The sequence below is a fragment of the Pseudoliparis swirei genome, chromosome 12, assembly GCF_029220125.1.
Source record: "Pseudoliparis swirei isolate HS2019 ecotype Mariana Trench chromosome 12, NWPU_hadal_v1, whole genome shotgun sequence".
In the NCBI taxonomy this organism is placed as follows: Eukaryota; Metazoa; Chordata; class Actinopteri; order Perciformes; family Liparidae; genus Pseudoliparis; species Pseudoliparis swirei.
This window is the reverse complement of record NC_079399.1, coordinates 16,964,198-16,985,448: the sequence shown is the minus strand read 5'-3', so window position 1 is coordinate 16,985,448 and position 21,251 is coordinate 16,964,198. Positions and strand designations below refer to the sequence as shown.

Sequence of the window (21,251 nt, the reverse complement as noted above, 5' to 3'; positions counted from 1 at the left end):
TATACACAGGCACGTGCACAGATAGAGCCCTAGTGGTGCTCAAGCACCAGCCCCTTTGCCCTGGATGAGAAAAGTGCCCTTTTTGCTGGAGACACATTTTTAATTCTTCAGTATTTAAGAATAAAAGTTATTCTCTCTGTCATCAAGTCCCCCCAAATGTGTTTTAATATCCGACGGGGCATTTATTTGAGTTATTGTGAGAATTTCGCCCCGACATGCTCCGCGACGCTCACGAGCCCCCCCTCCTCCTCCCCCCACCGCGCCCCTCCCTCCTCCTCCTCCACTTCCTCCTTCGCGCAGTGCTCCTCGCGCCACTAAACGGGTGCACCTCCTTCTCCTCTGACCCGCAGCACCAGACAAACACAGGGCTCTCAAGTTTTGAAGACAGGCAAGAGTGAGAGTTATATAACACAGATGATAGTTGAAGTATTGATTGAATACACATTGCTCATGACTCTTTCCTTTTAGCGTTTTTTTCAGCGTGATAAATACGATATGTGGCAGCTAGGAGTGTGTGACTTAAGACTGAAATGCGTGACTGTCACGCTCAATGCGTGACACTTGAGAGCCCTGCAAACACATACCTGCAAACTCATGAGGGGTGAAAAAGGTGACAACGGGGGTGCAGGTGACTTTTTTGTTGTTGTTGTCACCACACCACATCCACGTTGTTTGAAGCCTCAAAGCTTTTAGAACCACAACTACAGTAATTTTATTGTTCTGACCACAAATCTAAATAATGATAATAAACTGTTTAAGAACAAAAGGTTCTCCGCTCTGACTCAGCCCTATAATGATAGTAATAACAAATATACATTGTCATTATATATAATATGGTTAAAGTCATTCATGAACCAACTTCCTTTGTTTTGGCCTGAACAGTCCTCATGGACTTTTCCCTGAATCTCTTCTGTCTCTCCCTGTTTGTCACGATACTCATATTATAACTTCTATTCATATTACATACCTGCCATAAATATCATGATACCCGATACCAGAATTCAATACAAAACCATAAAAACAATATGGTACCATAAATACGAGACTGGTATATTTATCTATAATAGTAATAAATAAAACATCTGTATGGTTCACTTTTTACCAACTTTTTCAACACTTAACAAATGACAGTAATATGAGTATTAATACAGCCAGATATGAATGAAACTACATGGTTCCATCATAGCATTGATGATACACTATGAGGCCGTTAGTCTCTGACCAGATGATCCACAGTTCATCAGGATGAGCAGCTGGAGAGTTACACAACTTTACAGACTGAAACATTTCACTTCTGGCATCTTTTTATTTTTTAAGCCGAAGTCTCTAAAGCTGCGCCTCTTCTCTCGCTGTGAGCTGCGCAGCGCAGTGTGCGCAGACAGCTCGACACGGTGCAGCGCGTGCGCTCTGATCGCTCTCTTAATGAAGTATCGATACTAAAAATATGCTAAATCACATCGTGTTTAACGTACGGGTACTTTGTTAGCATCGCTGCACCGTGCAGCGTGACAGCAGCAGATGTAGCGGGCTAACATTCAAGCTAACCTGAACCCCCAAACGATGTCGACATCTGAACGCTGATTGGCCGAGACGCGACACGTCCCATCAAAGATGTTTTATTGCAAAGAGCACCACTTCACACTTTTCTCCGCGTCTCACTGCAATCTCAACGGCAGCGGGCCAGGTGAAACTAAAACTCTTCGGATCTCCACGATTCACGTGGATGACCTATTTTGAGTTAAAAACGGTGAATTTCACCGAAAGGTGACAAGTTTGCAGGTATGCAAACAGGTCATGACGGTGTTTGTCCCCTGACGTTGTTTTGTGATAAATCAACCACAACATTAGCGCTGCTGAAAACATGACGTCACAACTGGTCCGACGTTTCCTAAAAAAATAAACAAACAAAAACTCACGAAATCCGTGATTTCAAAGCCTTGTCCAGCTGTTTACTGACGTTAGTTATGTTTAGAGAATAGAGAGAGGAGAGAGAGAGAGAGTTCTTATTCCGTTCTATTTAACGGGCTAGTCTAGGATTTGCGTGGCCACACTGAAAAAAAAATCATACGGCCTCTCTTGTTCAGAGGGCCAGGCCAAATGTGGAGGCGGGCCGTATCTGGCCCGCGGGCCTTAGTTTGAGGACCACTGCTCTTGGCTGTTGATGTCTATCAATATCGCTCATTTTGAAAATGACGTAAGAGGGCAATACGGATCCGTATCAGACCAGCGAGGAGGGCAATACGTGGCTGGCATGACAACCCATTAGCCAATCAGAACGCTTGTACTGTTGTTGCTATATAATAATTCATCTTTATTCATAAGGAAAATGTAAGCTAGCGGTCTGATGCTGCCCAGAGGAAATGCAGGTCGAGGACAGCGTCATCAGTGTATTGCTGCTAATGCTTCAACTGTCAGAATTTTTTTTTTGGCATTGGGTGCCCTTTTTTTGGGTTTGAGCACCTGCCCCCCAAAATGTCTGTGCACGTGCCTGTATACATATATATATATATGTTTAGCTAGCGGTTGCTAGTCAACCTGGCCTGAGAATTCCATTGCGTCACTGACGTACTGTATGTCTGAGCTTTGGTTGTGTGCTGTGACGTCTCTAGTGACGTCACGGAGCACCGAACCAGAGTATATTTAGAAGTGATTTCCACTAGGCTCCAGCATTCTCCAGCACACCTTCGGGGGTGAGAACATGGTCTTGCTGGCTGACACGGTGCGCTAGTGGTAACGCTGGCCGAGCAGTCCCTCGGGAGATTGGGGTTCGAGGCGTGGCCGCGCATCGACCCGGATGATCTCCGGAGGGCTACGGAGAGACGTCTCCCCGTGCCAGCGGTGGTTTCCCCCACCAAGTGACACCGAGTACGAGTGACTGTTACTCGCTGTCACCCCTTCACTGGGAGAAAGAAAGAAAAACTTGTGTTTTAAATAAGATAAATGAATAAATATATATTTATTAGGGCTGTCAATCGATTAAAAAAAATGAACTAATTAATCGCACATTTTGAAATTCCAGATTCGTAAAACAAGGTGTATTTGAGACACCATTGGTCCTGTCATCTTTAACATTGAACAACACAACAGCAGAACAAGTGGCCTTGATAAACTGACTGACTGTTATACACAGGGGTCCCCAAACTTTTTCCTGTGAGGGCCATAAAACGTTTGCCTTGTCTGATGGAGGGCCAGCCGGGGGGGAGGGGGGTGCTAGTGAGAGTGTGCTCACCTGTGCGCGCACATCACGGCTGAGTGGTGCGCGCGCAGACAGCATTTAACGGAGCAGCGCGTGCGCTCTGATCGCTCTTTTAATGTAGTATCGATACTAAAAATATGGGGGGGGGGGGAATTACAGAGTGGCGGGTGGAGATTTCACCCTGTTATAATAGTAGGGATAACACTGGAGTTGATAAGCGTGTCTTCTTGTCTGATCAATACGCAACTGTGAGGTGCGCGAATGGACCGAGCGGCCAGCTGCTGATCACTCACTCAACAGCCCGACTTGCACGAGCAGACGGTGCGCGCGCAGCGCGCAACATTTTTTTTTGAGAGCACCGAAGACTCATTTTGACCCAGGAAAAATCCTGGATGCGCGCGCCACTCGCTGTGAGTGCATGCGCGTGCAGACAGCATTTAACGGAGCGAAGCAGCGCGTGCGCTCTGATCGCTCTTTTAATGAAGTATCGATTCTAAAAATATGCTAAATCACATCGTTTTTAACGTACGGGTACTTTGTTAGTATCACTACACCGTGCAGCGTGACGGCAGCAGATGCAGTGGGCTAACATCCAAGCTAACCTAACTTCCCAAACGCTGTGGACATCTGAACGCTGATTGGCCGAGTAGCGACACGTCCCATCAAAGATGTTCTATTGCGAAGAGCAACACTCCACATTTTCTCCGCGTCTCACTGCAATCTCAACGGCAGCGGGCCAGGTGAAAAAATAAATAAATCGGAACGTGTCTCTGGTATTGTTCAGGGGGCCGGTCCAAATGGGGAGGCGGGCCGGATCCGGCCAGCGGGCCGTAGTTTGGGGACCACTGGTTATACATCAAACATTCCAGAACAATCTCAGCTCTCAATATATTGAGGCACAGTTGTCCTCGCGCCGTTTTCTCTGGTTCTCTGACTGACAGGTTGCTAATGAGCCTGACCTGTGTGGTGGGAGGTCCTTTGTGATTTACTGAGTGTTCATTGGTTGTTTTTTTCGCTAAATGTTGACAGACAAACGGATTGACAAATCATGGTGAAGGTTTCGTGTGGGGAGAACGTGTCGTCTGTAATGTTTTACAGGTCCGTTATTTTAATCTCATGTAGAATCTTTTTCCTTTTACTGGAGGAAATAGAGAAAACACTTTAATAAATCCACAAAGGATCAAACTGCAGAGACACTTTTAAAAACATAACTTTTCTATATTTATTTTAGAACAGGTCTGAAGGGTCTTTTTTTACTTTAGCAGGATTGTGTACAATCACAATTCTGTCACTGACTCCTAAAAAAAACTAAAACTAATAATAATAATCTGGATCTCGTTGAACTGCAGCTGGTGTAAGAAAAAAACAGACGCAGAAAACACGAATCACCACAGTACGAGAGATCTGTACCCCACATACATAGTTACTACAAGTTTGTGTGCATTTTTTTCTTCATTTCTTCCCCACAACGTTTCAAATAAAGCAAACGAGGATTTAGAGTAATTCCTTTGTTTTTTTATTGTGAAAACCAACAATCACATTGTGAGTAGAAGAAATTCTTTTTTTCTGGCTTGAATTTCAGGTACAATCAATCAAATGAATCACACACAACTCTGCAAAACAAAAACAAAAACAAAAACAGAAAAAAGTCTATTGGATTAAAAATAAAATTAGAGTGACCTCAGATTGGGGCGGAACATTTAAAACATCAACTCCACTGACGTACGATGCAGCGCGGGGACCGTCCAGTCCCGATACATTTCTCCTGTGACCACACAGCTGTTCAATCACATTAGTGTTGCAGTGTTTAGTCGCCGGGCAGGTTTCTACAGTAGTAAAAGAGTGATGAGACAGTTGTGGACCAAAATATTTACAGTAATGTTGTGCACTTAGAGATCGTCCTCCGGAGTTTTATCTAAAACATCGCAGAAGAAACAAACTAAAAAAAAATCCCAATGCTTTCTTGCTACGGAATGAATTAACAGTGTTTCCACTTACTAAGAATTTAATTTAAATTAAAAGAAAACTTAAAAAAGAAGCAAATACAGATTGGTCTGGAGCTCAACCCGGCATTTCTGCTGGCAATTATAAGTGTGAAAACAACATGATGCAGAAAAAGAGAAGGAAGATCATAACACCTTAAAATTGTTCATATTTCAGTGAGCTATTTAAAAAATGAAAGAAAAGAATTTAAAAAAAAGAAGATGAGAATTAAAATGAGAACAGACCTTTCTCCATCCCCTCGCCCCAAGAACCGTTTTATAAACAAAAATATATCACCCTCTGTCGTGTGATTCTCAAATTCTCACTACATACAATTAAAACTTTTTTACAGTGCTTTATCATCATATTTCTCCAACAGAGCTCAACAAGGGGAAGAACACAAGTTAAGCCATGAATGTCTCCTATTGCAACGATGTAGCTACGTCGGAAAAAAAGTGAAGGGGGGGGGCACAAACGGGAGGAGGTGGTCGCGCCCGCGGCGAGGTCGCGGCGGAGCTACTTGGTGTTGAGCTCGTTCTCCAGCTCCATGAGTTTGCGTGAGGCCTTGACCTTGTTGGAAACCTCCTTCCCCTGAGAGAAGAGACGCTGGCGGTCCTTGAAGGTCATACTCTCGGGAGCGCCGCCGGGGAACAAGTTCTCCTGCTCCTGACTGCGGGAGACAATTTTTTATTTTGTATGCAAATTATGTGATTGTTGAAATAAGTCAATGTTGTTATTTTTTTAAAGGGGTTCGATCTATGATGAGTCATCCTTCAGTAGCAGCTCCGCCCACACGCCACATGGCGCCGTTACTTGGTTTGGACTCATTTTCCAGTTCATCAAGATTATTGTTTGATTATTTTAGCCCAGAGGCATCGCGGCGACCGTCACAGCTGGACGGCAGAACTTTTGAAGTTCCTTTTCTGTTCTGCATAAATAATAATGAAGACTTTCTATCACTTTTCTTTTGCCTTGAATGTGTTGTTGTTATTAAAGTGATACAAAATACATGCAACGTAATCAAGATGCTTTTCTTTAAGATTTTTAGATCCAACTGACCTCAATACATTTATTTAAGTAAGTAATACATTACAGTATGACATCAAACGCTATATTTTAATTAAAGAGTCACAGAGCTGAATTATAATATTACATAATCATAAACTGGCAACTTATCAGCTAGAGGTGCCGTTATTTTTCCGAAGACGGAAATAAAAACTCCTCGTGCGTTATCGAGACGTCTGAAAACCTTTTGCTGTCAAAATGTTTACGACTTTCATCTCGAGGCGTTCGCCCTTCAAACCGCAAACCGGGAGGAAGAAGACGAGGAAGAAGAAGGGAAGATTTCTCACCTTTTGGGCCATTTGTCCCGCGGGTCGTTGTAGACTTCTCCTGATCCTACAACTCCGGCCGAGTTTCCAGTGTACGAGTTAAATCCTGTTGGGGGGGAAGAGACGGACGGTGAGACACGAGTCACGTCGTCGGGTTACATCATCGCAAGAGCACGTCTGAGGAGATGGAAGCTGCTGGCTGCTCCTTGTGCAGATCTCTGCTGCTCGTCGCCCTCTTACTCCCTTCATCATCATCATCATCATAACGGACGTTTGCACGTTTCAAATGGCCACAGAAAAGCGGCGTTAAGACGACTTATTGATTTCCCATTTCTAGAGTTGAACGTCAAGCGGAAGCAACCAGCAGCTTCTTCTGATGTCATCACTTCATGTCCCACAGACCAGCAGGAGGAAAGGGAGGGGACTGCTTCTGGAGGAGCATTAAAAAGGTAGAAACCATTAGAAGTTATTGAAAGAAGAGCAAGCCGCGGAGAGAGTCAGAGAGCTGTTAAAGGGCCGTTCCAAAGCAGCAGAGATGGTCTGTGGTAGAGCCGATGGGATCTGAGGCCACGCCCCCGTGTGTCACATGAATCATCCCAAAACACCCGAGTTCAGCCCATCAACATTTATTATCTATAGCTGTTTGACCCAATATGGAATGAATGAAAACCATTAAATTGATCGCTTACCAGAGGATTTATATCATTTAGGTAGATTTTTTAACATTTAAATCAATCTAGGTTAAGAAAAAGCTCCTGTATTAACTTTTTTTTTAAAAATATATTTATATATATAACAGGTGCTCGGATAGTCTGGAGGCACTAACATGAGGGTGACCCACGACCTTTGACCCCAATGAAGACATTGATCGGTCGCCTCATCGTGAGTCCCCGTGTCTTAAAGCTGGAGCAACGACGTGACCCGGCGGTCTTTAACTTACAAACAAATTCAATAATCTTCTCTAATAATAATAATTCTCGCTCGTCCAAAAAATTACAAAAACATGAAAAGACCAAACCTCCGATGAAGCTAAACGTACTTATACACCGTTTTCCAAAATGGAGCGCCATTTATTTGACTATTCATGGAGAAACCCGGTCCAGGCGTCTTAGTTTGGGCTTCATGGAGCAGAACTCAGGAGGATGAGGCGAAACATCCTCGTGTCCAGAAGAGTTTATGCTGGGGCCGGTTTGTCACCTGATGCTGCAGTACCGCAGGTGGCCACTAGTTGCTGAGTGTCCAACCAAATGTGTTTTAATCCACAGCTAAAAACACTCCGACAAAACCTCATATTTAATCTCGTTTGAGTGATGCACAGCTTGCTTTGGAAAATGACTGAACCTGTAAAAAAAAAGTTAAATGACATATTTGTCAATCTTTGATATGTATTGAGTCAGTCAGTCCTGAGGAATGGGTTTGGTCTTTTCATGGGTTTGTTGACGAGCAGAAGAATAAAGGATACAATAAATGTCACACTGGGAGGACATTCTGGATCCAGTTAATGAAAGATCTTCTCCACCATTACAACGCGCTGGTTGAATCCGACCAGACGAGTGAGCCGGGAACCACCCGGGACTTTAGAGTGGGCGGGTGTTTCAGATGCAGACACAGCGACGTGTTCCTCCAGCTGGCAGCTCCTCAGCGCTTTACTTCGGGTTTCACAGATCTGAAGCTCGCTGGCGGAGAATAAAGTGACCACAGAGGAACGACCCTCGACCGGGCAGCGAAAATTAAACTTGAAACGTCTCCAGATCTCTACTTCCTGTTAGACTCTCAAAAGGTCCTGAATGCTTTTCTGTCAAACTAAACTCACTTTCCGTCTGCAGTTTTTGATGATTTGAATTTGATTTGATCTCGCAGCCGTCTCCAATCTCAGCCCCGTTGTTTTCTCTTGTCGTTCAGATTACTCAAACATCTGCTCTTCAAGAAGAGTTTTATTTTGTCGTCCCAGTCGGAGCGTTGGGAGCTGCCAGCTCAAATCACACTCATTTCAATACATTTCGGAGACTCGTACGTCGGGGAAGCCGGAGACTCAGGTGCCCGTTGGGTCACCTGAACCTGCCGCAATGCCCCTTGGGAGTTGTAGTAAGGTTTTAGTAGCGCTGCAGCGTTAGACAGCGCAGAGAGCTGAGACAGGGACAGGACACGGGAGAGGCCACACAGAGCGACACAGGTGGGGGGAAGGAAGCGCAAACACACAAATAGAGAATAAATAAAAGGCAGCAGCCGCCTGGTGGAAGCTTTGCACAGGCAGATAAAGCAATGGACGCCGAGCCGGTCACTGGGCGGAGCTGCTGGCGGCCAGAGCAGTGCAGTGTGTTGATGATGCGTGGCGTGTGTTGTGATGGTCGGGGGTTGGGACATGCAGAATTTATTTCTGAGGGGGGTTCGGTGGGTGGGGCGGGTGGGTAGTGGGACATTAGTATGGTTTTTTTTCTTTCTGATTAGAGTGAATATGCAACAAAAAGTTCTCCACGAGCTCTCGGATGTGTTTCGTGTTCGATAAGCAGCAGGGTGGGAGGAGCTTTATTTTGAAGGTCGCTTCCTGGACCCCGGGTGGCGTTAACGTCGAGGCGGCGCGGCACCGGCCGCTCCGTTTGTCTGTGGACGCTCAGAGAGCTTCAGTCGCGTTTGCTCATGGGCGAATGGAAGTCAGGCGCTGCAGCGTTGCACTCGCCGACGGTCGGAAACATTTTCTTTTATCAAAACAAACTAAACGAATTGAACAAATGTTAAATGTGGGCTGAACAAAAAGGTTTTGCCGAAAAGATGAAAAACATTATTAACCTCAGTCAGGAGTCTGAATGGCGTGTGACGCCAGCTGTCACTTTGACCGTGGTGCCTGATGAGCTTTAAAGAGGAACTTTTTAGAATAAAATATCCATCACTAGAAAAATTGTATCAACCCCGAAAAAGGACAAATAATTTAAGAATTAAAAAATATTACAGAAGAGCCTTAAAAAAAGCCCAATTTTATGAATTAGAAACATATTTTTGCTGATGATTATTCATTAATTTAACCAACATGTTAATAACTAAGTCATTCGTCCAGAGGACTGAAATAAAACTTCAATCCTTTTCAATCCAAAAGGGCCAAAACTAAATATAACAAATCCAGTTCGCTCAGAAATTGGATCTCAGATAAAATCATGGGAGCAAAGAGTTCAGACAACTGGCTGCAGGTCATCCCACGGTTAGATATCGCTCTCCATCAATGTGCCTTCTGAAGAAAAGTGACGATAGATACCTGGACATGAGGATAAACAAAGAAACATAGTTGTTGAACATTTGGTTTCTGTCACGTGACCCCAGTGTGACCTTTAAAGTCTTGAATATAAGCCGCTGCGATGAATAGACCGCCACTAGGCGGCGCTGCAGTCTGAGTTACACCGACGCTCAGAGTTTGACGACAGGAAGTTTTAGACTCGTACAAACCGCCACAGACAAAGCGGGACGCCGTCTTAATGAAGGGAGAGCCGAGTCCTCCTCGGGTGAGTGATGGGTTGTGTGAAGCCAAATGGTGCGTCTCCTTCCCTTTAAAGCCTACGCCGCGAAGCAGAGCCACGGGGCAGGAAGGGGGCGGGCAGGCTGACGGCTGGCCCCGCCCCCTGGCCCCAAGCAGCGACAGACCAGACACAAAGGAGACGGCGAGCGACAACACCAACAGTACTGCGATTGGCGCCGATGGGTCCCAATCGGCGTCAAATAAGGGGCGGCGGGATTATCGATTGGCTTTTTTCTGTTCGCTAGGACTGATTGAGGAGGGGGCCGGGGGGGTCGTGTAGAGGAGCATGTGGAGGGGGAATAATTACTGGGGGGTCGGGAGGTGTTCAAACAAATCAACGTTAAAAAAAAATTAGATACAATCTGATTTGTTCGAAGAGAGCGAGGGAAACGTCCACATTTATATACGACGAACAAAGTGATGACGACAAAAAATATAATCTGGACAAACACGTAAAGAAGGAAAAAGTAGACGTGGAAGTGAAAAAAGGCAGAACGTCTCTCTACTGAAGGGGAAAAAAACCGAAGACAAAAGTAGCTCTAAACTATGAAGGAGTGGGTAGTAAATGAAGAGATGAGTGAGAGGGCGGCGTGGGAGCCGCAGGAGGGCGCGGCGGCGAGCCGGACTCCTCCCTCCTCCCTCCGGGTCTACCTTTGAGGCCTCCCGGGGGCACGGAGCTGGGTTTGGCAGGAAGGGGGGGGCCTGTACTGTTGGAGTTGCTGTTGTATGGCGGCTGGAACGAGCCAGACAGGAAGATGCCGTCAGAAAGAGGGCGGGGCTTGCGCGCAGTGGGCGGCGGCTGAGGCCTGCTGTGATTGGTCGAGGCGGCGGCCGGCAGGTCGCCGTACGACTTCCTGGTCGCCGACAGCTTCACCTGACCTGAGTGACTGCCACCGCCGCCACTCCCTGCCTTGGTGGCTTCCTCCTCGTCCTCCTCGTCGCCCGCGTAGGAGACAAACTTGGCGGTGTAGAGCGTGTCAGGGGAGGCGATCTGGGTTTTGAGGTAGGAGGTGTTTCTCTGTGGGGGGGGCGGGGGGGTGTTAGTAGGGTTGTGGGGGGCGGGGGGCTGGTATTCCCGGGGCAGCGGGGGCCGATACAGACCGGCCGGCTCGTCGGGCGTCAGCAGCTTTCTCTCGGCCTCGTCGTGCTGCCGCCGCCGCTCGGCCTCCAGGCGGGTGTAGTAGTCCTCCTCCTGCCTCCTCTAAGGGAGGGACAACCTGTTAGTAAGCTCCGCCCTCATTGGCTCTCGCCTCAGGGCAGGACTCCTACTCGCTGACCAGCGACAGCTGGGGAAACTCCACCACGAGGAAAGATCTACAGCTGCTCCACCGGGGCGGCCATCGCTACAGACCTGGTCCTGACCGTTCAGACTGCAGTCAACACCGCGTCACCAAGTACACCGCGTCACCATGGTGACACCGACTACCAGTCCAACATCATTTATAAAATGGTCCAACAATCAAATTCCAATGACTTTCAGCAGAAATGAACCGAGACGTAACGTAATAAATTAATTCATGGCAATAAATATTAAGTTTAAAGTAGGGATGCACCGATCTGATCGGCGCCGATCCATATCGGCCGATATTCCCATTATCGGTTTTGATCGGCGTTCTCAAAACGGCCGATCAGATGATGTAACATCTGCGAGGACTATCAGACGTTTCAATCGCCGCGCACCGCAACGGAGACGATGCGCCCGGCGAGGGCCGCAGAGTGAGAGGTCAGAGGGGATCCTCACCACCGAGCGGCGTCCCCGTCCCCCGAGTTGAATCACTGGGTCGACTCAGCCGACTCTCACATGTCTGCCCCTAGAGATGCTCACGCTAAACACATTCGATCAGGAGCGCGCGAGGGTTTTGATAAAGTTAGCGGAAGGATTTAAGTGGCAACATCCGGTTTTGCAAAGTTAGCGGAAAGAACCACGTGAAACAACATCCGTTTATCAAAATAAGATGTCTACAAATCATACACAAACATATAAAAGTAAACAATGAACTGATTTTGTATCTTTATAGATCGTTTCTGCGATTTAGCTTAAATTATGCTAACATTAAAACATTTTTACTGGACCAAGGAAGAGTTTATAAAAAATAAATCAGACTTTTGTATGTTAAAAAAAGTCCTGTAAATAGATTTCCCCAAGAGTTCCAGGAAATGAATGATGCAGATGTGTTCCATACATATCTGAAATCCACTACAATAGCAATCAAACAATTTTAATGTATCAATTAGGACATTTTTCAAAGTAAAAGTCCTAAATGTTTAAAGAAATCGGTAATTTCTTTAATGTTTGAGGTGCTTTATAGATGTATTTCCTCATAGTCCTAGGCAATAATGCAACACAATAAATGGAATGCTTCAATCGACACCGTGATCGGTGATCGGTATTATCAGATCGGCAGGTACTGATTTCAGTGATCGGCACCAAAAACCTGATCGGTGCATCTCCAGTTTAAAGCACATGTTGGCATTTCAGCGTCGTCAGCCGAGTATTCTCGGTTTTTAAACTATCAACATAGTCGATTAGCTTCATTATGGAATTTAGAGGTGGAAATTATTTTATATTTGACAAAGACCTGTGTATCGGTTACATTAACGACTCCGTACACTAAGCATGTCGAGCTGGTTCATGTTGAGCTTTGACCTCCTTTGGGCTCATTTTGTTTAAACAGAACTTCAATCAATATATAAAACTTACATTATTAGTTACAGGTTGGAGGAATTAATGCTCAAATTCAATTCCCATTCGAGCGACACACCGGACGAGACCCCGTGTGGAATAAAGCGGGATGCGTCGGCCATATTGGAACATGTCATCCAGGGACGCAACACTGAACTGAAAGTCTGTTCATCATTTATTTAAAAAACAAATTCATTGTTTTTTTCCATCAACTTGGTCTCCAACGTGTCTACAAATCACAACCGCTTTAAGCCTCCCAACACTATTTGATACCACCGACAATCATCTTCAGGATGCTATTTGAAATCATGTCGAGTGTTACGGATTAATCAGAGGACATTTCTTTAACCGTCGGCCCTGAACTGGATCTGATCTCACCGAGACGATCTGGTCCTCTCGCTCACGACTCCATCGTCTGTAAACACCCGGACGGCGACGTTAACAAGCTCCAGGCCTTCATCGTTTCATCCTCGACAAAGTCTATTATATATATATAAATATATACATTGGCAATCAACCAGTTACTCTGAGTCCACCAATCTGACACACGACTGGAAGAAGAACTCGTTTTAACAACATCTAAAAACTCTGACATTTGGCAACTGTTCCTGGACAGACAGGACGCCGTCGTCCCGGACCACCCTGCCTCCCCTTTACATCAACACAGTGTGTGTGTGTGTGTCCACATGTGCCTGTGTGTCCTCAACGTATGTTGTTGGGCTGTGGGCGGGTCTTTGTGATTCACTGTGGTGATGCTACACATCTAGAGCTGGAGGAATGTGTTTGGGTCTCTGGGTCTGGAGCCGGACCACATGAGCTCAACCTGGACGCTTCTGAGCAATCTTTCTGTTTTTTGGTTCTCGGTCCGTTTCATGTCGTTGAGATGGTATAATGCTTCACAAACGAAACCTCTAGTGCTGTGGGTGAATCCGAGCTGCTTTTGGTGGTAGAGGCTGCCCAGTGGGAATCTGAAGAAACTGGGAGGGATTAGTGGGTGTGTGGGTTTGAATGACTGGCTGGGTTTCTGAATGTGTACAGTGTGGATGACTGATGGTGGGAATGAGGCACATGGGTGGGTATGGATGTCTGTGTGTGTGTGTGTGTGTGTACTAGATATAAAGCATGTGTTTCTTTTGGGAAAAGTGGGAGCGTGGGCGGCATTCCCTGAACATATTCTCTGAAGCAATGACAAATGGAAACAAAAAAAGATCAAATAAAAACTAACAAAATCATAACGGCTTCCCCCCAAAACAACTGAACTCCCTGAGACACCGACGACAACAACCACAACAACAACAACCACAACGAGATGGGAGTCCCATGCTTGAGGTGGGTGGGAGCACGTAACATGAGACACATCACATAGGGTGGGGGGGGGGGGGGGGGACATGCAGTTGGAAATCTTTACAATAAATAAACAGCATCAGATTAACATCATAAAACAGCATCATATTAACATGTTATTACATCATAACAACAAATAACTTAGTTTGAAATGTATTAACAAATAAACTGAATTCATAATTAAACAAATATCTCGGGGATACTTTTGACTGCCAGTTATGTTTTCCATAATAATAATAATGTCAATTATGAAATTGAATGTGAGGATTTTAGAAGACCAGTGGTGTGATCCGTGTCTGCGGTTCACGGGACGCAATGACAAAAAACACACAAAGATGGGCGGCGGACAACAGATCACACAACTGGTCATTGAAAAACACCCAAAGTACAATATTAAGTCAAATGTAACGTATCTAAATATGTGTGCCCTCTGTGAACAAATACAAATATTTAAAGCATACAGGGGCCTCAGAGTTTTGAGTGGCTGCACACGTTACTGTGTAGGATGGACTTTTTACAACATTAAACAAATTGAGCTTTGTTGCGTAAGGTGTTGTGTAATAATGAATTGCCAAAAAGGTACATTTAAGTCCTTTTTAATTAAATCTAGAACACAATAAAGTGTGCACCAGGTGAAAGGGGGTGACGCGGTACGTTCGGCTGATATGTTGCCATGGTTACGTTCTTTATTCCATTTGAGCCGGTACATCTGGCTCAGTGTACCTCCGATATATTGGATGTGAAATTGTAATTTCAGATTTTATCCAAATGTGCACATTATTTCCCTGACAAGGACGTAATTAAAACCATTTCCTTTTCATGGAGTAACAGCACTTTGTGAAATATGGTTATTTGCTTTCTGAGAGTCAGATGAGAAGATTGACGCCGCTCTCGTCTCGACGGTGAAGAGCAAGACGCCCGTTAGCTGAGCACAACGACTGGAAACGGCTCCCAGCACCTCTAAAGCCACGTGACACACACGTTATATTGAGTTTGTTTCATCTGTAGAAAACACTAAATGTGGATTTCACAAAATATTGAACTATTCATTTTAATGTAATTTCTTGGTTATTTCATCGTCACACAGATATCCTGTCCTGAGATTTAGGAATGTCTTGGGTTAGATGCAATGACTAAGGTTAAGAGGTACTGCATTGTTCCATGATGGGCTGAGACTAAAGGGTTTTCTCTGCTGACAAAAAGGACAATAATTAAAGACATTTAGAAGATGCTGAACGTTGTAATCATCACTGTGGTCCAACCCTGATAAACTGACTGTCCTCTTGTATGGACCGGCTCACAGTATCAGAACGAAACATGCCCAGCATCCTGCAGACAAATGAACGCGACGTCATTAAATCCTAAAGTTTCGCAGATAGACAAACCGACCTTCTCGCCGCCGTCCCGTTTGCTCTCCTCCCTCCACCTCCTCTCCTCCTGATTTGCTCGCTCCTCTGCCTCCCGCTTGCGAATCTCCTCCAGCTGCTGCTTACGCCGTCTCTCTTCGTCCTGCAACTGATCACACACACACACACACATACAAACAACCACACACACCGGAAGACACGCATGCAAACAAGGAATTAATGAGCACAACATGAATCGCGTGTCATTCAAACACAAACTCTGAGAGCCTGAACACAGCAGATGACTCGTGTCACAGCTGGGACACGAATGTACAGCGACATGTTGTGTGTAATGTGAGGTTAGATCTGTCTCACAGGGCCGCTCCAAAGGGGAGGGGCAGTGTGCACTGCAAACACAGCATAGGCAGGTAGACGCAGGTGAACGCACACACACAGGAATATACAAACACCAACAACACACACCAAAGGCAAAATACTCTCTTTCAGCGACTTGAGGTGCGTTTGATTTAGTTTCATCATTAAACGTTAAAAGGCCCTTCTGAGGAGCAGAGGAAGGATAAATCAAGCGTACCTGAAGAAACTGGAAGCTAAGTTGTCTGCTGCAGAATTGTTACGATAACCATCCCAACACAATCCCAGTGGGATACGCGACACACAAAATAAAACAGACCCATACAAGGGCTGGATGGAGGCTGAAGGTCAGTTCAACTAAGATAAAAAACAACATATTTTGCCACATACCCTGAGAGAATAGGATATATATATATATATGATCAAATCATAGCCAGAAGACAGTTTTTTTAATGTATATTATTTTATTTGATAATGTCTTATGTTATATTTTTCATTATTTTAAAATAAATTTAAAAAAAATCATATTTTATGTTTATTACTTTATTTGATAATGTTATTTAAAAATAAATAAGACAAATTAATATTTTATTCAAAATGTAAGTTTGAGGTTGTTTTTATGTAAGTGTATATTATATATAGAATTTATTTTTCTTTGAATTTATCCATATTCATTTAATTTTTTTATTTTAATTTCTAATACTTTTTTTCTTATTTATTTTCTATTAAATGTATCCATTGTTTATTTAACTTGTTCATGTTCTGGTTGAACAGACGCTTTAAAAAGAGAACATAAAGAGGCTCAGCTGGGCACACAGACGGATGAATGAACGGATGGATTCAAAGACAACACGACACCATGATGATGCAATGACGGAGGCTCACAGGACCATCATGCATGGATCCCCATCGGCACCTCCAGTGATGCATTCAGCCATGCAGGCACCACCTCCATATGCACTCAAAACGTCACTGCTCAACAGAACCGCAACAGCCTCAGCTTTGCTACTCGGGAAGCATGTACAGGTTTGTTTTATGGATTTGGAAACATCCGTATTTCATAATGTATGAGCTGCAGCTTCACTTGCTGCCCCCCCCTCCCACCGCAGCAGTTGTTTTGAGTGGACAAAGAGATGGACAGCTTCCCCCAGCCAAACATCAAGCATCTCAAGACGGCCTTTCCATGGCCGATGGCTCTCAGACTAACCGTGGCACACGGCCTGCCTCCAACCCCCAACCACACAACAACAGTACTCCAGATGGTTCGGGAGAAACGGATAGGAATCACAGGGCAGGTGGGCAGCCCAGACAGGAAACAGGAAGTGATGTAAGGGCAGGGAGAGGACACTCGTCATTAACAGGAAGAACATACCAAGTCTAGAACAGAGATAGCTGGGACAGCATTCCGCTGCTGCTGAAGAAGAAGACAATAAAAGTGTGAAACGGGGGACATGTAGGCAGGGAGGGGGGGAAGAGGGAAAAGACCATATACTGAAAAGTGAAGGTGGAGATATCATGTAACTTAAGTGAGGACAAAAGAGGAGGGGGAGGATGGAAGAGAAACTGAGGAGTAAAATAGGAATTAAAAGGGAGGGGGAGGAAATACAGTAAAGTGAAAACATTGTTTTTCTCCAATTTTCTCCAAGAGATCCTGAATCCACCACCATCCAAATAACCACCGCACCACCTAAGAACCAATTAAATAAAACTCACTATTTTATGTAATTACGTGAAGGGACTCGGGCAGCTTTTCTTCCACGACTTCACCGTTAAATCTTCCTGAAGTTTCTACTAAGGTTTTCCCAAATCAAGTGCCGTTGCATTTGGTTTGACGAAGCTACTTGATCAACTTCATTGTTTGAATCTTGTTTTCTTTGCAACAGTGTTATCTTATCTTATCATGAAGGGTCTTGGCCGGAGTGACCTGAGGCCCCAGGGGAACATTTGGGCCCCAGGGGAACATGTGGGCCCCTTGTTACCTTCATTTTGATCAGTTTGTTGGGATTTGATCAACACAAATATATTCAGAAAAAGGGTTCATCTGAGCATATTTGAATATAAATATAAACTAAATTATCAAAAGATCCAAATTTGTATTTAATCCAATCATATAAACGAAGGACTGTATGGTGTACAGATGTAGAAACCCAGCTGTGGGAGTTGGGAATTTGAGTTATAGAAACAAACACAAGTTTGGGCTGATTTAGAACACCTATAAATGCTCGTTATAAAAGCTCATTTTTTGGTCGCAAATCCCCAAAATCAGTTTAAGGTGCGTTATTAGCTAAAAAGACCTAGACCGACACAACCACACCATACAATCACACACTCAGCCACACGGGCAGCTGCATCCTGCAGCACACCACGACATCCATCACCCTCAGTCACACAGAAATATTAAGGAAATAGTGCTGAGCAAAGATATAATAAAAGTATTCACACCAATCTCTGGAAGTAGAGGGAATTTGCCTGTTTTGGGAAATTTGACAGCCACCTCGTGCTGGAACAGAGAGCGTAAAGGCTGCCGGAACGACAGCCACGATTGTCGTCGTGTCTCTTCACACCAGGATGCAGCCGTTTGCTGTAAATCCTCAACGGCCACCGCTCGCCAAGCAAGTGCGAAGGAATCAGAAACGACAGGATAGTGTAAATCACCACATGTTCAGACCTCTCGTACTGAGTCACACCGTTAGATCCGCGTGATGTAAATGCCGCGTTGACAACACCCACACCTGCCTCCCCAAAGCCCCCGTCCACCCTGCAGCAAATCAGGTTCAAGCAGCTCAGCATGGCAAAGCGATGACAGAAGCATGTTGCAGATGCACACTTGCAGAACATTCAGTGGGAGCCACAGAGGAATCCCCCCCCCCACCCTCCACGTCTGAACGCTGGCCCCTTCTTCTCCCCGCATCAGACTTCCTGTGGCTCGCCCTTCCCTGAGAGCTGAGCTACACATTTCTTTTCTGAACTGTGAGCTGATTGATCAGTGTAATTCATTCTGGCAGAAACCGCCATTGCATAAGACTTTCTGTCCTTTTAAATGTCTCCTTTACTCTCATCTGCTGCACGCGTGGTCTTAAGCTTCAAGCCTCCTCCACTTCATTCAGCATTTTCTTTTCTTAGCTCTCTCATCACCACACCCCACCAACCTCATCTTACCCTGGCTCTCTTTTCAGCTTCCAGCCTCTGCATGATCATCATGGTGTCCATGTCCTCGTCGTCCTCATCCTCGTCATCCTCGTCGCTACGCTTGGACTCCTGCAGTCGTTTCTGGAACTGCCACTCCAGCATCAGCTTCCTCAGGCGGTCGCTTTCCTCTGCCGTTCGCTCCGGCTTCGACTGGAAGACAATGTGTGCACCGGTTATCTGTCAATCCATCACTACGTGTGCGTGGGATACGTCCTTCCTTCCTGAGGGGAGCAGAAATTGAGTCTACCTGCAGCTCCTGGATCTCTTTGTCCAGAAGGTCGACGATGTGAAGCTGCTGCTGCTTCTCGGCCTTCTCGCGGGCGTCTCGTTTCCAGGGGTCTGGAGAGAGACTGTCGCTGGACGCCAGCTCCTCCTTGCTGATGGTGATGTACTGCAAGTCTCGCCTCTCGATGGTCCGTGGCTGCTGCTGCGGTAACAGCTCCCGGATCACCGTGTCCATGCCTACAAGTACAGTATTAATATTATTATTAGTTGTAATAATTTAAATAGGATTCTTGTTTGCAAATAACAAAACAGAGATGAGACATAAGATAAAAGGAGTTACCTGGGTTGGAGGCGCTAGCAGGGGGAGGAACAGCTGATCGCGGCAGGCTGGACAGCTTCTCTGGTCTGGATGGAGGAGGCGGAGGCTGGGGCTGTGGGGGGATGTAGGGCTGGGGCGGGGCCACAGAGGGCAGAGGGGGCTGGTGGTGGGGGGGAGGCATTGATCCTCCGTTGTTGTGAGGTTGGACGGGCATGACGGGGTTTGCCCGGATCTGACCCAGCTTCCTCTCTTGCTCTCTCCTCTTCCTCTCCCTGGAGAATCATCATCATATTTTTTGTTAGTTATTACCATCATCAATTTTTCATGCAATGTAACATAAAACGGTATGTTGTATGCCGTCTACTAGGATGTGCTGGTTTCTCTGTTGCACCCGTTTAATCGTCTTTCTTTCACTTACAGCCGACAGTTAAATCAAATGTTCTTTGATGTGTGACAATCGTTTTGATAAATCTGATAAAACACAAATAAAAAATAAATGAAAGAACTCCCACCTCTCTTCCTCTAGTCGAGCCTTCTCCTTCTCATACCAGCGTTGCTGCTCCTCGCGTTTCTTGCGGTCCGCAGCCTGCTGGGCCGCGGCGGGATTAATGGCGGCGGGAGGCGGCGGAAGCGGCAGCTCGTGTTGGGGCTCATAGGGCTCGAAGGCGTCCGGGTAAGGGGCCGGCGGTGGGGGCGGAGGAGGGGGCAGGTCAGAGCGGGACGGCGTCTGGGCCGGGTGCGGCGGCGGCGGCGCGGCGTGCGGAGCGTTGGGCGTCTTCCACCGGCCCGGCCCGGTCTTCTGGTTCAGGGCCTTGTTGGACGACGAGGAGGAGGCTGAAAAGTTGAGGTGCTCCTGGCTCGACGTGGAGGACTCCAGCGAGGAGGACACCTGCGGCTGTGGGGCCCAGTGGTCAGGACCGCCGACACCTAGAGACACGCACAAGCTCAGTCAGCGGCCGCCCTCAGCACTGGGCGTCAATCTGGGATTTGGTCACGAGATGTTCCGGTTACAGAGAAAGGAGTTGCTTCACAAAAAGTATTTGCGTGAAGCAAACATTGAAATCCAGTAATTCCAGACTACGAGCTCTGCGCTGCACAGCAGGGCCCACAGAGTGCTGCGGTCATGGACTTCAGTGCACGATGGAGGGACACGGCGGTTTAAAAGCGGTCGGATTCCTCATCAGAGCTGAAGTGTTGTTGTTGTTTTTTCACCCGTCTCACCTCAGCACTCAAGGTCGAAGCGTTTCATTTAAACCCATTAGCTACTCAGAGGCTGACACGTTAATGGGCTGTCAATCCGAACTAATGAAGGTCGACTGACTGCAACAACCAAATGAACGGACGACAAGGGGCTTGTCAGCATGCAGGATTTCTCATTTCACAGATTTATTTTCAAATGTCACAATATATATATATATATATATATATACTATTGTGTCATTCTGAATGAATTACTGGGAGTACTACGTAAACAAGTGTATTGTGGTGGACTCTGCTTGGAGCACCTAATTCACAGGACGAGTGGGATGGCTCACGATAAGAGGCACAGTGTCCCTTTAAGAGCAGGTATCGTAACCAATGCAACGGAATGGCGTTGAGGGGTTGAAGGTGAGGGATGTCAGCGTCACGGGAGCATTGTTTTTGAGATCAGAATAAACGGCCCCACAAATAAAGGGTTAGGGTCGACTGCGTTCATGCCTGCGCTCCTACAAAATTACATTTTATTTCATTTTAGAGGAACATTTTAGGTGCTGAAAA

General features: G+C 45.8%; 1 protein-coding gene across 15 annotated transcripts in view; it reads right to left on the bottom strand.

Moving 5' to 3' along the window:
- Positions 1–4,695: 4,695 nt before the first annotated feature.
- The window catches only part of afdna (afadin, adherens junction formation factor a), an 83,157-nt gene continuing 66,601 nt past the window's right edge, over positions 4,696–21,251 (bottom strand). For 8 of the 15 annotated variants that reach the window (XM_056428769.1, XM_056428774.1, XM_056428776.1 and 5 more), the window contains 9 exons: positions 20,006–20,420; positions 19,515–19,765; positions 19,197–19,411; positions 18,920–19,099; positions 17,133–17,174; positions 15,432–15,557; positions 10,667–11,216; positions 6,532–6,616; positions 4,696–5,849 (listed from right to left, as the gene is read on the bottom strand). In XM_056428769.1, coding sequence (XP_056284744.1) covers positions 5,696–5,849; positions 6,532–6,616; positions 10,667–11,216; positions 15,432–15,557; positions 17,133–17,174; positions 18,920–19,099; positions 19,197–19,411; positions 19,515–19,765; positions 20,006–20,420 — 2,018 coding nt within the window. In that variant the 3' untranslated portion in view covers positions 4,696–5,695. The remainder of the gene's footprint in view (positions 5,850–6,531; positions 6,617–10,666; positions 11,217–15,431; positions 15,558–17,132; positions 17,175–18,919; positions 19,100–19,196; positions 19,412–19,514; positions 19,766–20,005; positions 20,421–21,251) is intronic. The other 7 variants (XM_056428780.1, XM_056428781.1, XM_056428784.1 and 4 more) reach the window with 4 other exon arrangements.